The 13228-nt window shown below is 41.4% G+C and overlaps 1 protein-coding gene across 1 annotated transcript in view; it reads right to left on the reverse strand.

Annotated features, from left to right (window-relative positions):
- The window catches only part of ubxn7 (UBX domain protein 7), a 130148-nt gene that overhangs the window by 87998 nt on the left and 28922 nt on the right, over positions 1-13228 (reverse strand). The window contains exon 2 of the mRNA XM_072255752.1: positions 2936-3080. Within this exon, the coding sequence (XP_072111853.1) occupies positions 2936-3080 (145 nt within the window). The remainder of the gene's footprint in view (positions 1-2935; positions 3081-13228) is intronic.

Consider the following 13228-nt stretch of genomic DNA (forward strand, 5'->3'; position numbering starts at 1 on the left):
AAGTTAAAAAATATACTTTATTAGGAGTTTGAAGAGATTTGGCATGTCAACAAATATACTTAAAAACTTCTATAGTTGTACAGTGGAGAGCATTCTGACAGGCTGCATCACTGTCTGGAATGGAGGGGCTACTGCACAGACCAAAAGAAGCTGCAGAAGGTTGTAAATCTAGTCAACTCCATCTTGGCCACTAGCCTACAAAGTACCCAGGACATCTTTAGGGAGCGGTGTTTGAGAAAGGCAGCGTCCATTATTAAGGATCTCTAGCACCCAGGGCATGACCCCTTCTCACTGTTATCATCAGGTATGAGATACAGAAGCCTGAAGGCACACACTCAGCAATTCAGGAACAGCTTCTTCCCCTCTGCCCATCTGATTCCTAAATGGATATTGAAGCTTTGGACACTACCTCGTTTTTTTTATATACAGTATTTCTGTTTTTGCACATTTTTAAAAATCTATTCGATATACGTAATTGATTTACTCGTTTATTTATTGTTTTATTTTATCATTTTTTTCTCTCTTTGCGAGATTATGTATTGCATTGAACTGCTGCTGCTAAGTTAACGAATTTCACGTCATGTGCCGGTGATAATAAACCTGATTCTGATTCTAATTCAGTTATCAGTAACCAACCACCCTCTGATGACAGAAATATTTCACCTTCCCCTCTAATGGCTTTGACATACTTTCCATGTAGCTGGCAGAATATGAAATACTACACTTGAAAGATATAAAGGAAGCCAATACAACCAATAACCTTAAGAAATGAGCTTGTTTTGAGTACATAAGGATGGTACTATGTATGACGGCTGTTGCAAAGAGTCTGCTCAGGAACTTCTGAGGAGAATGTTTCTATGATTTGCCCAATTCCATTAAAACCACTATCTTCAGAACCTGTTTTGCAGTCTGCTTCAACACTTGCCCACTAACTCCTGTGTACATTTGAAGATTACACTGCCCATACATAAACACTAAAAACACAAAGTGTGAAGTCAGCATTGATCATGATAATCATCCAAGAAACACCCAATTCCTTAATCGTTTCAACTGTATCCAAGTTTGTCTTATAAATGATTTATATATTCAGATAAAAACAATAAAGGCCAAAGTTAATCTATTTCTTGTTTTTCTGCTCAGATTTTCATAAGTAAATTGCCCCTTATTATATAGGTTAGTAGAAGAAAGTGGGGAAATTGATGGGAATGTTGGGAGAATATTCTTGCACCGATGCCATTTTATTATAAGATGGCACAGAGGCCGTTGTGGGCTGGGTGGCTGAGGGGCCTGTTTCCATGCAGCATAATTATATGCATCACAGCCTGTATATCTTCCAACAATACATTTCTCTTTATCCTCTAATACATCTCTCAATTCATTTCAGCAAATTGTTCCACTTCAACTACAATAACTACTAGTCCAACTCCACCTACAGCCTCAAACCTAGAGTTCCCCCCACTGATTTCTCTATACTGCACTCTTCCATTGCTCAATTTATACCCCAGCTACAGACACTGCTACTACATTTTAGAAAGAGGCCATCACAATAATAATCCTTTATCTTGAGAGTCACTAATTCCTCAGGAAACTATAGGCATGGTGGCCTTGCTGAGTCTTCCTCAACTAATGTGATTATATATTACCTGCAAACTACCGGTTTACTACCTGTAAACCAGCAGTCTGTTCTTCTGCAATACCTTAAACACCTTCAATTTTGTAGTTTCTGATGGAACTAACAATTCTGATTTTTTCCCCACTCCTGTCAGGTTTAATGGTCAATACTGTAGAAAATATCCCTCTCCTACTCTATTGTATAATCTGCTAAGCTTTGGTAATTAATTACTTCAAAATGCCCTAATGTGGCTTGGGACCAACTAACACGAATTTAAGAATAGTTCCACACTGAATGAGAGACATTAATAATGCATATTCCAACCACTTCTCTCTGCACATATTATCACTTCATCCTGAACTGTTTAATATTACTACTCACTGCGGTCTCCGATAATGCAGAAAGAGGACAAATGTTCCTCTAGTATAGCAAAATTCTGCTCTGATATTAAGATTTGGTATCAGACAGACTTCTTTAAAACGTATCAAAAACCTGCATTGCCATCTCTTTCTACCAAATTTAAAAGACAATAGACCAGGAGGCACCAAAGTCTTTCTCTGACTTACCTCCCGCTTACCAATAACATTCTCCACCCCACCCCACCCCACCCCAATGGAGTTGGCTGGTAGTAGATCTGGCGGTGGACGGAGATTTCTCAAGTGAGTGCTCAGAAAAGTTAACTCCCCCCCCATTCCTACATCATTTCTGATTTAATTAAGGGAGAAAGTCCATCAGCAGTAGATGCAAGACTGAAAGGATAGTTGATGAAACACCTTTTATAATTATCTTACGTATCACAAGTTCAGGCAGCTCCCTAATGTTGGAACATCTAAACATGAGATAAAATTAGAATACATTTAAACTGAATGCAGGTTAAAATATATAAATCAATATTTCAGTATACAGGTTAACGGCAGATTATATATCACAATCTGCTGGCAATATTTACACCATTGTGAGAGGTGTAGTCTTTCAATGGTTCCATTGAGACCCAGTTAGCTCAATATTATAGGACTTTGAGAGTCTTGGAGTTCCTATATCCCCTCTTAACCAAATATCGCAAAACAAAATGGAACACATGTGGCTCATTAGGTTTCTGTCCCATAGGTTGGCTGTCACATTTGCCCATACTGCAAAAAAAAATAGAGTAATCCGTACCAAATCTGGAGGATATGATAAAGCATTATATATGTGTAATATTATTCTTGAGGTCATAGTTGTGTATGGGGCATGCAAGGGGATAAAAGTAATACCATAAAATAGCTACCCAGAATCTAAACAATTCAACCAAATTTACCAGATTAAATGAATCATAGAACATACTGTGGAGGCAGTCTACTCGACGTCCCTGCTGTACTGGTACTGGGTTCTTCAGCTATTCCACCGCCATCCAAGTACATTGTGACAGCCATCTCCAGATTGTTGCTGCATGCTTCTAATATATGTTTCCCCACACTTTCACTGGCACCTAAATCACAAAATGTTGAAAATTTAATATGACCAAAAATAAATGCAGCTGAATTTCTGAAATATGTAAACATAAGCCACAGCAGTATTCAGTACATCAAGGATATAATTACCACAAAAAAATGAGGAAAGTACAAAATACCATTCTTGTGGCATTAAGAGTTTCACATATGGAATTACCACACAGGAACTGGAAACAGTTGTACTCATCTCAGCATAGAATAATACACCAGGGTAATATGCAGGTGTTTCTACACTATAACTGTCTTCTCCTAGTCCATCTCATCTCAATATCTTTCAGTTCTTCTCCTTCTCAACAGCATTTATAACCATATAAACCATACAACAATTACAGCACGGAAACAGGCCATCTCGGCCCTTCTAGTCTGGGCCAAACCCTTACTCTCACATAGTCCCACCGACCTGCGCTCAGCCCATAACCCTCCATTCTTTTCCTGTCCATATAGCTGTCCAATTTAATTTTAAATGACAACATCGAACCTGTCTCAACCACTTCTACTGGAAGCTTGTTCCACACAGCTACCACCCTCTGAGTGAAGAAGTTCCCCCTCATGTTACTCCTAAACTTTTGTCCTTTAACTCTCAACTCATGTCCTCTTGTCTGAATCTCCCCTACTCTCAATGGAAAAAGCCTATCCACGTCAACTCTATCTATCCCCCTCATAATTTTAAATACCTCTATCAAGTCCTCCCTCAATCTTCTACGCTCCAAAGAATAAAGACCCAACTTGTTCAACCTTTCTCTGTAACTTAGGTGATGAAACCCAGGTAACATTTTAGTAAATCTTCTCTGTACTCTCTCTATTTTGTTGACATCTTTCCTATAATTCGGTGACCAGAACTGTACACAATACTCCAAATTTGGCCTTACCAATGCCTTGTCCCAAGTCCTATACTCAATGCTCTGATTTATAAAGGCCAGCATACCAAAAGCTTTCTTCACCATCCTATCCACATGAGATTCCACCTTCAGGGAACTATGCACCATTATTTCTAGATCCCTCTGTTCTAGCGCATTCTTCAGTGCCCTACCATTTACCATGTATGTCCTATTTTGATTAGTCCTACAAAAATATAGCACCTCACATTTATCAGCATTAAACTCCATCTGCCATCTCTCAGCCCACTCTTCTAACTGGCATAAATCTCTCTTCAAGCTTTGAAAACCTACTTCATTATCCACAACGCCACCTATCTTAGTATCATCTGCATACTTACCCATCCAATTTACCACGCTATCATCCAGATCATTAATGTAGTTGACAAACAACATTGGGCCCAGTACAGATCCCTGAGGCACACCATTAGACACTGGCCTCCAACCTGACAAACAGTTATCTACCACTACTCTCTGGTGTCTCCCATCTAGCCACTGCTGATTCCATTTTATTACTTCAATAATAATACCTAACGATTGAACCTTCCTAACCAACCTTCCGTGTGGAACCTCGTCAAGGGCCTTACTGAAGTCCATACAGACAACATCCACTGCTTTACCCCGTCAACTTTCCTAGTAACCTTTCAAAAAATTCAGTAAGATTTGTCAAACATGACCTTCCATGCACAAATCCATGTTGACTGTTCCTAATCAGACCCTGTCTATCCAGATAATTATATATACCATCTCTAAGAATACTTTCCATCAATTTACCCACCACTGACATCAAACTCACAGGCCGATAATTGCTAGGTTAGAATCTCTTAGAATCCATTTACATGCCAGTCAATGCACAGTTCAGTGCAAGTCAATTGTGTCACTTAACATTTACTGTACGTTAGTTGTACAGTCAGGGAGCCATTCCTCAACACTGCAACAAAAGAGGTATGTTTTGGATGTCTGGAGATTGTGCTGAGCAGCTTTTGACAAGTCACCTATATTCAATATTCACAGAGACGCTTAAACATGAGAAAATCTGCAGATACTGGAAATCCAAGCAACACACACAAGATGCTGGAGGAACCCAGCAGGCCAGGCAGCATCTATCAGTCCTGATGAAGGGTTTCAGTCCAAAACATCGGCTGTTTACTCCTTTCCATACTTGGGATGCAGTACTATGAAAATTATGTAATGTTGCAATGTTACTTGTCTATATTCAAAATGTTAAAGTAGGCAATCATAGCCATTGAAACTGTAGTTACTCTTTTATTATAGTCTCTGTATTTATAATGTTTACAACATTGTGTGAGGAGACTAGAACTAGTTTCCTCTCCTGAAGACCTGTTGCATTGAGTTTTCCATCTCCTAGTTACAGCTTCTGTGTAACTCAATTTAGCCACAACATTTGGGGGTTTACCTGGGATAGATTCGTGACTCACTAGATGGCCAGTGGGCATACTTATTCAGGAGAATGTAGAGTAGTGGTCACCAACCTTTATAAGCCCAAGATCCCCTACCTCGACCTTAGTGAAAGGCAAGATCTACCTACTAAATCATTTAGAGAAGAAACAGCTCAGATTGTACTTCCAATTTGAGGCCTTTTATTTGGGCTAATTGTATTTGAATTAAATAAACTACTTTCGTCAAACTTTCAAATTAATTCAGACAAGAAAACACTGTAACTAGCATATTAAACAGGCCATAGCTGTGTTTCTTTAAGAATATTACAATACTTCACACCTTTAATTCTAAGTTTTATTATTTAATTTTATCTCAACATGAAAAATAAATGAATAAAAATTGACTGTTGCACTCGGTGTAGTGACTGGGGCTGAATACTCTTCTGCTAGTTCCCTGAAATTTCGCTTATAACTACAGCCAGTCTGAGACAGTCTGTGAGGTGTAGGGTTGCCAACTGTCCCGTATTTCCCCTGCTAAGGTAGAGCGTTCCTATGAAACCTTTTGTGCTGAAATGCTTTACGTCGAAGTAATTACCATTAATTTACATGGAAAAATTTTTGAGCATTCCCAGAAACCTACTAAATCATACCAAATAACACATAAAACCTAAAATAACACTAACATATAGTAAAAGCAGGAATTCTATGATAAATACACAGACTATATAAAGTAGAAATAATGAAGGTTAAACCAAAACTGATTCGTGGGGTAAAAAATCGGCACATATGTGCATGCACACACAGGTGCCCGCGCAAGGCTTCATGGTCATGGTAGTCTTTCTCGGTGTAAACACAAATGCCCCCGGATTTGACTGCTACATTTGTCCCTTATTTGAGAGTGAGAAAGTTGGCAACCCTAGTTAGGTGTCTGTCGGTAAGTCAGCTCCTGTACTTAGATTTAATAATTTTCATCTGTGAAAATGCAATTTCACATAGATAAATTGACCCGAAGCAGGCACTGACTTTTAGTGGTATAAAACTAACGCACACACCACGCATTGCTGGGGCCCCATCAGTAGTAATTGCCACCAGTTTATGAATGGGGATGTCATTTTCACGGACATATTTTTTTGAACTCATTGTAAATATCCTCACCTCTCGTTCTCTCCTTTAATTGCAAAAGAGTGAAGAAGTCCTCCTTTGTTGTAAAATCCTGGAAAGCCATTCTGACAAATACAACAAGCTGAGCTGTCTGCATTACATCCAGGGATTCATCGAACTGTAGTGAAAAATATCCACATCCTCGGACAATGACTCTACCCTTCTGGATAGGGTCTACCCTTCTAGATTCTGGATTAGTTCCTGAGGATTGGAGGGTGACTAATGTAACCCCACTTTTTAAAAAAGGAGAGAGAGAGAAACCAGGGAATTATAGACCGGTAAGCCTGACATCTGTGGTGGGGAAAATGTTGGAGTCAGTTATCAAAGATGTGATAACAGCACATTTAGAAAGCGGTGAAATCATCGGATAAAGTCAGCATGGATTTGTGAAAGGAAACGAATCTCAGAATTTTTTGAGGATGTAACGAGCAGAGTGGATAAGGGAGAACCAGTGGATGTGGTATATTTGGATTTTCAAAAGCTTTTGACAAGGTCCCACACAGGAGATTAGTGTGCAAACTTAAAGCACACGGTATTGGGGGTATGGTATTGATGTGGATAGAGAATTGGTTGGCAGACAGGAAGCAAAGAGTGGGAATAAACGGGACCTTTTCGGAATGGCAGGCAGTGACTAGTGGGGTACCACAAGGCTCAGTGCTGGGACCCCAGTTGTTTACAATATATATTAATACCTTAGACAAGGGAATTAAATGCAGCATCTCCAAGTTTGCAGATGGCACGAAGCTGGGCGGCAGTGTTAGCTGTGAGGAGGATGCTAAGAGGATGCAGGGTGACTTGAATAGGTTAGATGAGTGGGCAAATTCATGGCAGATGCAATTTAATGTGGATAAATGTGAGGTTATCCACTTTGGTGGCAAGATCAGGAAAACAGATTATTATCTGAATGGTGGTCAATTAGGAAAAGGGGAGGTGCAACGAGACCTAGGTGTCATTGTACACCAGTCATTGAAAGTTGGCATGCAGGTACAGCAGGCGGTGAAAAAGGCGAATGGTATGCTGGCATTCATAGCAAGAGGATTTGAGTATAGGAACAGGGAGGTACTAGTGCAGTTGTAAAAGGCCTTGGTGAGACCATACCTAGAGTATTCTGTGCAGTTTTGGTCCCCTAATCTGAGGAAAGACATTCTTGCCATAGAGGGGGTACAGAGAAGGTTCACCAAATTGATTCCTGGGATGGCGACTTTTCATATGATGAAAGACTGGATCGACTAGGCTTATACTCTCTGGAATTTGGAAGGTTGAGGGGGGATCTGATTGATACGTATAAAATTCTAAAGGGATTGGACAGGCTAGATTGTTCCTGATGTTGGGGAAGTCCAGAACGAGGGGTCACAGTTTGAGGATAAAGGGGAAGCCTTTTAGGACCGAGATGAGGAAAAACTTCTTCACACAGAGAGTGGTGAATCTGTGGAATTCTCTGCCACAGGAAACAGTTGAGGCCAGTTCACTGGCTATATTTAAGAGGGAGTTAGATAAGGCCCTTGTGGCTAAAGGGATCGGGGGTATGGAGAGAAGACAGGTATAGAGTTCTGAGTTGGATGATCAGCCATGATCGTACTAAATGGCGGTGCAGGTTCGAAGGGCCGAATGGCTTACACCTGCACCTATTTTCTAAGTTTCTACCCTCCTTGTCACTGTTGCAGAGCCAAGCGGTATATTATGTATTGCGGTTGTGATGCTGTTCTTGTTTGTAAAGTCATTAAAAACAGTCTCTGTGGTAATGGCCATTGCTCCCTTGAATAAATCGCCATCTGTAAAAGGCTTCTTGTGTTCAGCCAAAAGGTGACTTACACGAAATGATGCTTCAATAGCAGTCTTATTTTGAGCAGCATGTTTTGTGGAAAACGATTGCTGGGCCTTCAACCCGATCTCAGCTCCTCAACTTTCCAGGCACAAATTGCGCTCTTGGGGCGGGGGGGGAGAGATAGGTGTCTTTAAATTCCTGGTGGTTGGGGTTGTGGTGCCGCTCCAAATTCCCTCTTTTAGTCAGTGCTTGTGTTTGGTGGCACAACATACACCAAGGTAAATAGAAATTCCTCTTCCCACTCTGGATGGAATTTGTACATTTTTGCCTTCTTTCGTGGAGCCTCCGCTATGCTATCAGGATATCACAAGCAATTGCTGATTGCGTCGCCTCTGATCTAGGCCGACATTTACGTGCTGGGCGGCACCTAATTATCTTGCTTATTTCGGCTTTTTTTCTTAAAGATGTGCTGTATGCATCCCAACTACCGCTGCACCACTGCATGCTTCACGGCCCAGTGGTTGGGGACCACTGCCGTATATTGATGTTTGCGACGGTCTGTACTCTTATCGAATCTGATTGGTCACTTTGATGCAGCACAGGCTACGCTGAAAATGCGGTGTATGGCGGGGGAACTACACACATGTGAACTGGGCAGAAAGAACGGAACTAAACCCCCGCAACCCAGAAACAATCTCTCTTTACAATGAGTTTTGTAGTGAAAATATTGCTGTATTACCATTATCCTAATTAGTATTACTTACTTTTATAATGCTCACATTACAACAGTATTTGTGTATTTATTTTTGATTTTTTTTTCGGATCTACCAGGAAAGTCTCAAAGATCGACCAGTCGATCGCGATCGATGGGTTGGCGACCCCTAATGTAGAACATTCCACTTGTTTATACAAGAGTATGTTTGTGTGTATGCGGCAGAAAACCTTTGCAATGGCTCAAAGGGGAGAACTCATGAATGCACATTTTTATCCTTTTCTCTTCTTTGCCTTGTACTTGGGACTGGAAATAATATAGAAATACTTGCAAGAGGTGTTGGCGCGTGGCCAAATAATTAAGGTGTTGGTCTAGTGATCTGAAGGTTGCTAGTTCGAGCCACAGCTGAGGCAGCGTGTTGTGTCCTTGAGCAAGGCACTCAACCACACATTGCTCTGCGATGACACCGGTGCCAAGATGTATCAGCCCTAGTGCCCTTCCCTTGGACAACACTGGTGTCGTGGAGAGGGGAGACTTGCAGCATGGGCAACTGCCGGTCTTCCATACAACCTTGCCCAGGCCTGCGCCCTGGAAACCTTCCAAGGCGCGAATCCATGGTCTCACGAGACTAGCAGATGCCGAGATACTTGCAAGAGAGTGATAAGTGGCAGGCACAGCAAGTATAATAGCAGTATACAGAAGTGTTAGGTGGGATGCAAATAGAGCAGGAAAGATACAAGGAACAATTAGAACACATGCAAAGAGAAAGACAGGAGCAAGAAAGAGGAACTACAACAACGAAGGACCTGGATAGGCTGAGAGATAAATGGAGAAAGGTCCAGCAGGTGATTGCTTACTAGGTAGCAGTCATGGGAATACCCAAAGAGGAAGGTTATGAAGAAGACTGGGAGATACTGGTCCAGGAAGTTGAAAGGCAGGAACATGCCAGCAAAAAGATAATACCCGGTATAATACCCGGTATGATTGAACTTCATTAGAATACATCCTGAAAACTTACAGATATTGGTTAAAGCAAAATGTCCGAGGAACATATGGGACAGTATGGCCCAGAATTGTTGGATGGTACATGAGTACTATCACTAGTAGTGCCTGTAATGTGGAGAGATATCACTACTTTAAGGGGTGAGTAAGGCAGTGGCTTGGGGAAGATGAGAGTAACTGGGGACTGATAATGTTAGTAGTTCAGAAAGCTGATGAACCTGTCATGGATTATGGACAGCAGAAATACTGGGCTTATGAAGAATAAACAGGAGGAACTGTCACGGGTCCAGCATACAAGTGCCATTACAAAGAAAGCATGGCATCATCTCTACTTTCTTATAAGTTTGCGTAGATTCACCACATCATCTAAAACTTTGCCCAACTTCTATTGATGTGCAGTGGAGAGTATAATGACTGCTTGCATCATGGCCTGGTATGGAAACACCAATGTCCTTGAACATAAAAGCCTACAAAAAGTAGTGAATACAGCCGAGTCCATCACAGGTAAAGCCCGTCCCACCACTGAGCACATCTACATGAAGTTCTATCACAGGACAGCAGCATCTATCATAAAGAACCTCCATCACTCAAGGTATGCTTTCTTCGCTCTGCTGCCATCAGGGAGGAGGTACAGGAGCCTCAGAGCCCAGACCACTAGGCTCACAAACAGTTATTACCCCTCGACCATCATGCTCTTGAACCAGAGGGGATAACTTCACGCAATTTCACTCGCCCAAACACTGAACTGAACACAACCTATGGACTCACTTTCAGTAACTCTTCGTCTCATGTTCTAGATGTTAATTGCCTATTCATTCGTTATAATTTTTATCTTTTTGTATTTACACGGTTTGTCATCTTTTGCACATTGGTTGGTTGTCCATCTTGTTATGTACAGTCTTTCATTGATTCCATTGTTTCTCTGTCTTTATTGTGAATGCCCGCAAGAAAATAGGGGAGAAGATGGCGCGACGCAGCGCACGCAGCCGTTCTGGAATGATATCGTATTTGTTAAATTGGTACCGTGCACATTCCTGATTTGACGGAGACAGACATGAGAAGCACGGACGAACATCTGGAGAAACTTCTGAAATGCTTGCTTCGTTGCCGTTGCTACTGTGCGAACAAGAATCTCTGGAGTGGAAGGCCCCAAATCCTCGGCTTTGCTTATTGCCTGTTGCCGGGGCCAGGGTCGAAGCGCTCGGCAGAGGTGGTGCTCGGTGTCGAAGGGTTGGTCGGAGGCTCAAAGTTTTCGGATGGACTCAAGAGTCGGCTGTGGTCAGGTGCTTCCAGGGTGCTGCATCGGCAAGTTTGCGGTGCTGGAAGCTCATGGCAGGAAGAGAGTTTCTCTTCCTTCTACCGTCTGTGTGAGATGATAGGACTTTGAGACTTTTTTTTACCGTGCCCATGGTCTGTTCTTTATCAAATTATGGTATTGCTTTGCACTGTTGTAACTATATGTTATAATTATGTGTTTTTTCTCAGTTTTTTTAGTCTTGGTTTGTCTTGTGTTTCTGTGATATCATTCTGGAGGAACATTGTATCATTTCTTAATGCATGCGTTACTAAATGACAATAAAAGAGGACTACAGGTCCTCATAATCTAATCTAATCTTAGGGTTGCATATAGGCTCCTTAGGGTTGAGTATGTGACATGAGAATAGGTTGAGTGAACTTGGCCTTTTCTCCTTTGAGCGACATAGAATGAGAGGTGTCCTGATAGAGGTATACAAGATAATGAGAGGCATTGATCGTGTGGATAGTCACAGGCTTTTTCCCAGGGCTGAAATGGCTAACATGAGAGGACACATTTTTAAGGTGTTTGGAAGTAGGTACAGAGGAGATGTCAAGGATAAGTTGTTTTTTTTTTTACGCAGAGTGGTGAGTGCGTGGAATGGGCTGCTGGCGACAGTGGTGGAGGCTAATACAATAGCGTCTTTTAAGAGACTCCTGGATAGGTACATGGAGTTTAGAAAGGTCTATGGGTAACCTGAGGTAATTTCTAAAGTACACATTCGGCACAGCATTGTGGGTTGAAGGCCTTTATTGTGCTGTAGGTTTTCTATGTTTCTATAGAGTGACATATATGTAACTTTGATAATAAATGTACTTTGACCAGCAGTGGGATCAACCTACCACATAGCAGTATCATGAGCTAGGAAGAAAGACTTAAGGAGAGGGAAAAGAGGCAGCTGTAGTGTATGTAGCTGCTACAAGGACACAGAGGACTTGCTTTGTACATTAATTAGTAAACAGGGCACCTTGTTAGGGACTGTTGCAACAGACACAGAATGGTAAAATAGATAGTGCATTACAGTTGTGTTCACTCAGATCATAGTTCAAGGCAGTGTCCCAATAAGGAATAAACTGTGATAGTCACCCACCAAAACAGACCTGTCCTGAACTGTGCATTAATTGGCAAGGATACAATTTTAACAATGCGTTAATACAGGAAAATGGCCACCTAATCACCTGTTCACTTGTGCTCTTCCTCTTCCCCCAATCCTTTCATTTTGCCTTCTGCCCTCTTTCTTTCCAGTCCTAATTAAGATGTAAGCCCAAAACATTGACTGTTCATTATCAGTAGGATAGACAGCAACATTGCACCACAATTATTTACAACACTGGTGCTCCACAAGGTTGAGTCCTCAGACCCCTACTCTACTCCCTGTACACTGTTGACCAGATAGTTAGATTCAGCTTAACACCATCTACAACTTTGCAGATGGTACACAGTAGCAGGCCGTGTCTCAAATAATGATGAGTCAGAGTACAGGATGGAGAAAGAGTAATTAGCAATGTAGTGCCATGACAACAACCTTTCCCTCAAGATCAGCAAAATGAAAGAGCTGGTCACTGAACACACACAAAAGGCCAGAGGAACACAGCAGGCAAGAACAGCATCTTTGGAGAATAAGTAGCCAAGGTTTCAGGTTGAGATCCATAATCGGGGCTGGAAAGAAAGGGTGCAGAAGCCAGGATGAGTTCAGGAAAGGGGATGGTGCACATACTCCCGTCTTCATTAATGGTGAAGAGGTCGATACTGCTAAAAGCTTCAAATTCACAGTTCAAAACTTCAAAGTTCAAAGTAAATTTAATATCAAAGTACATACAGTACTGTGCCAAAGTCTTAGGCACACATACATAGTTAGGAAGCCTAAGACTTTTGCACAGTATGATAATAATTTTATATATTGCACTGTACTACTGC

This window comes from Mobula birostris, chromosome 4 (genome assembly GCF_030028105.1).
Source record: "Mobula birostris isolate sMobBir1 chromosome 4, sMobBir1.hap1, whole genome shotgun sequence".
Lineage (NCBI taxonomy): Eukaryota > Metazoa > Chordata > Chondrichthyes > Myliobatiformes > Myliobatidae > Mobula > Mobula birostris.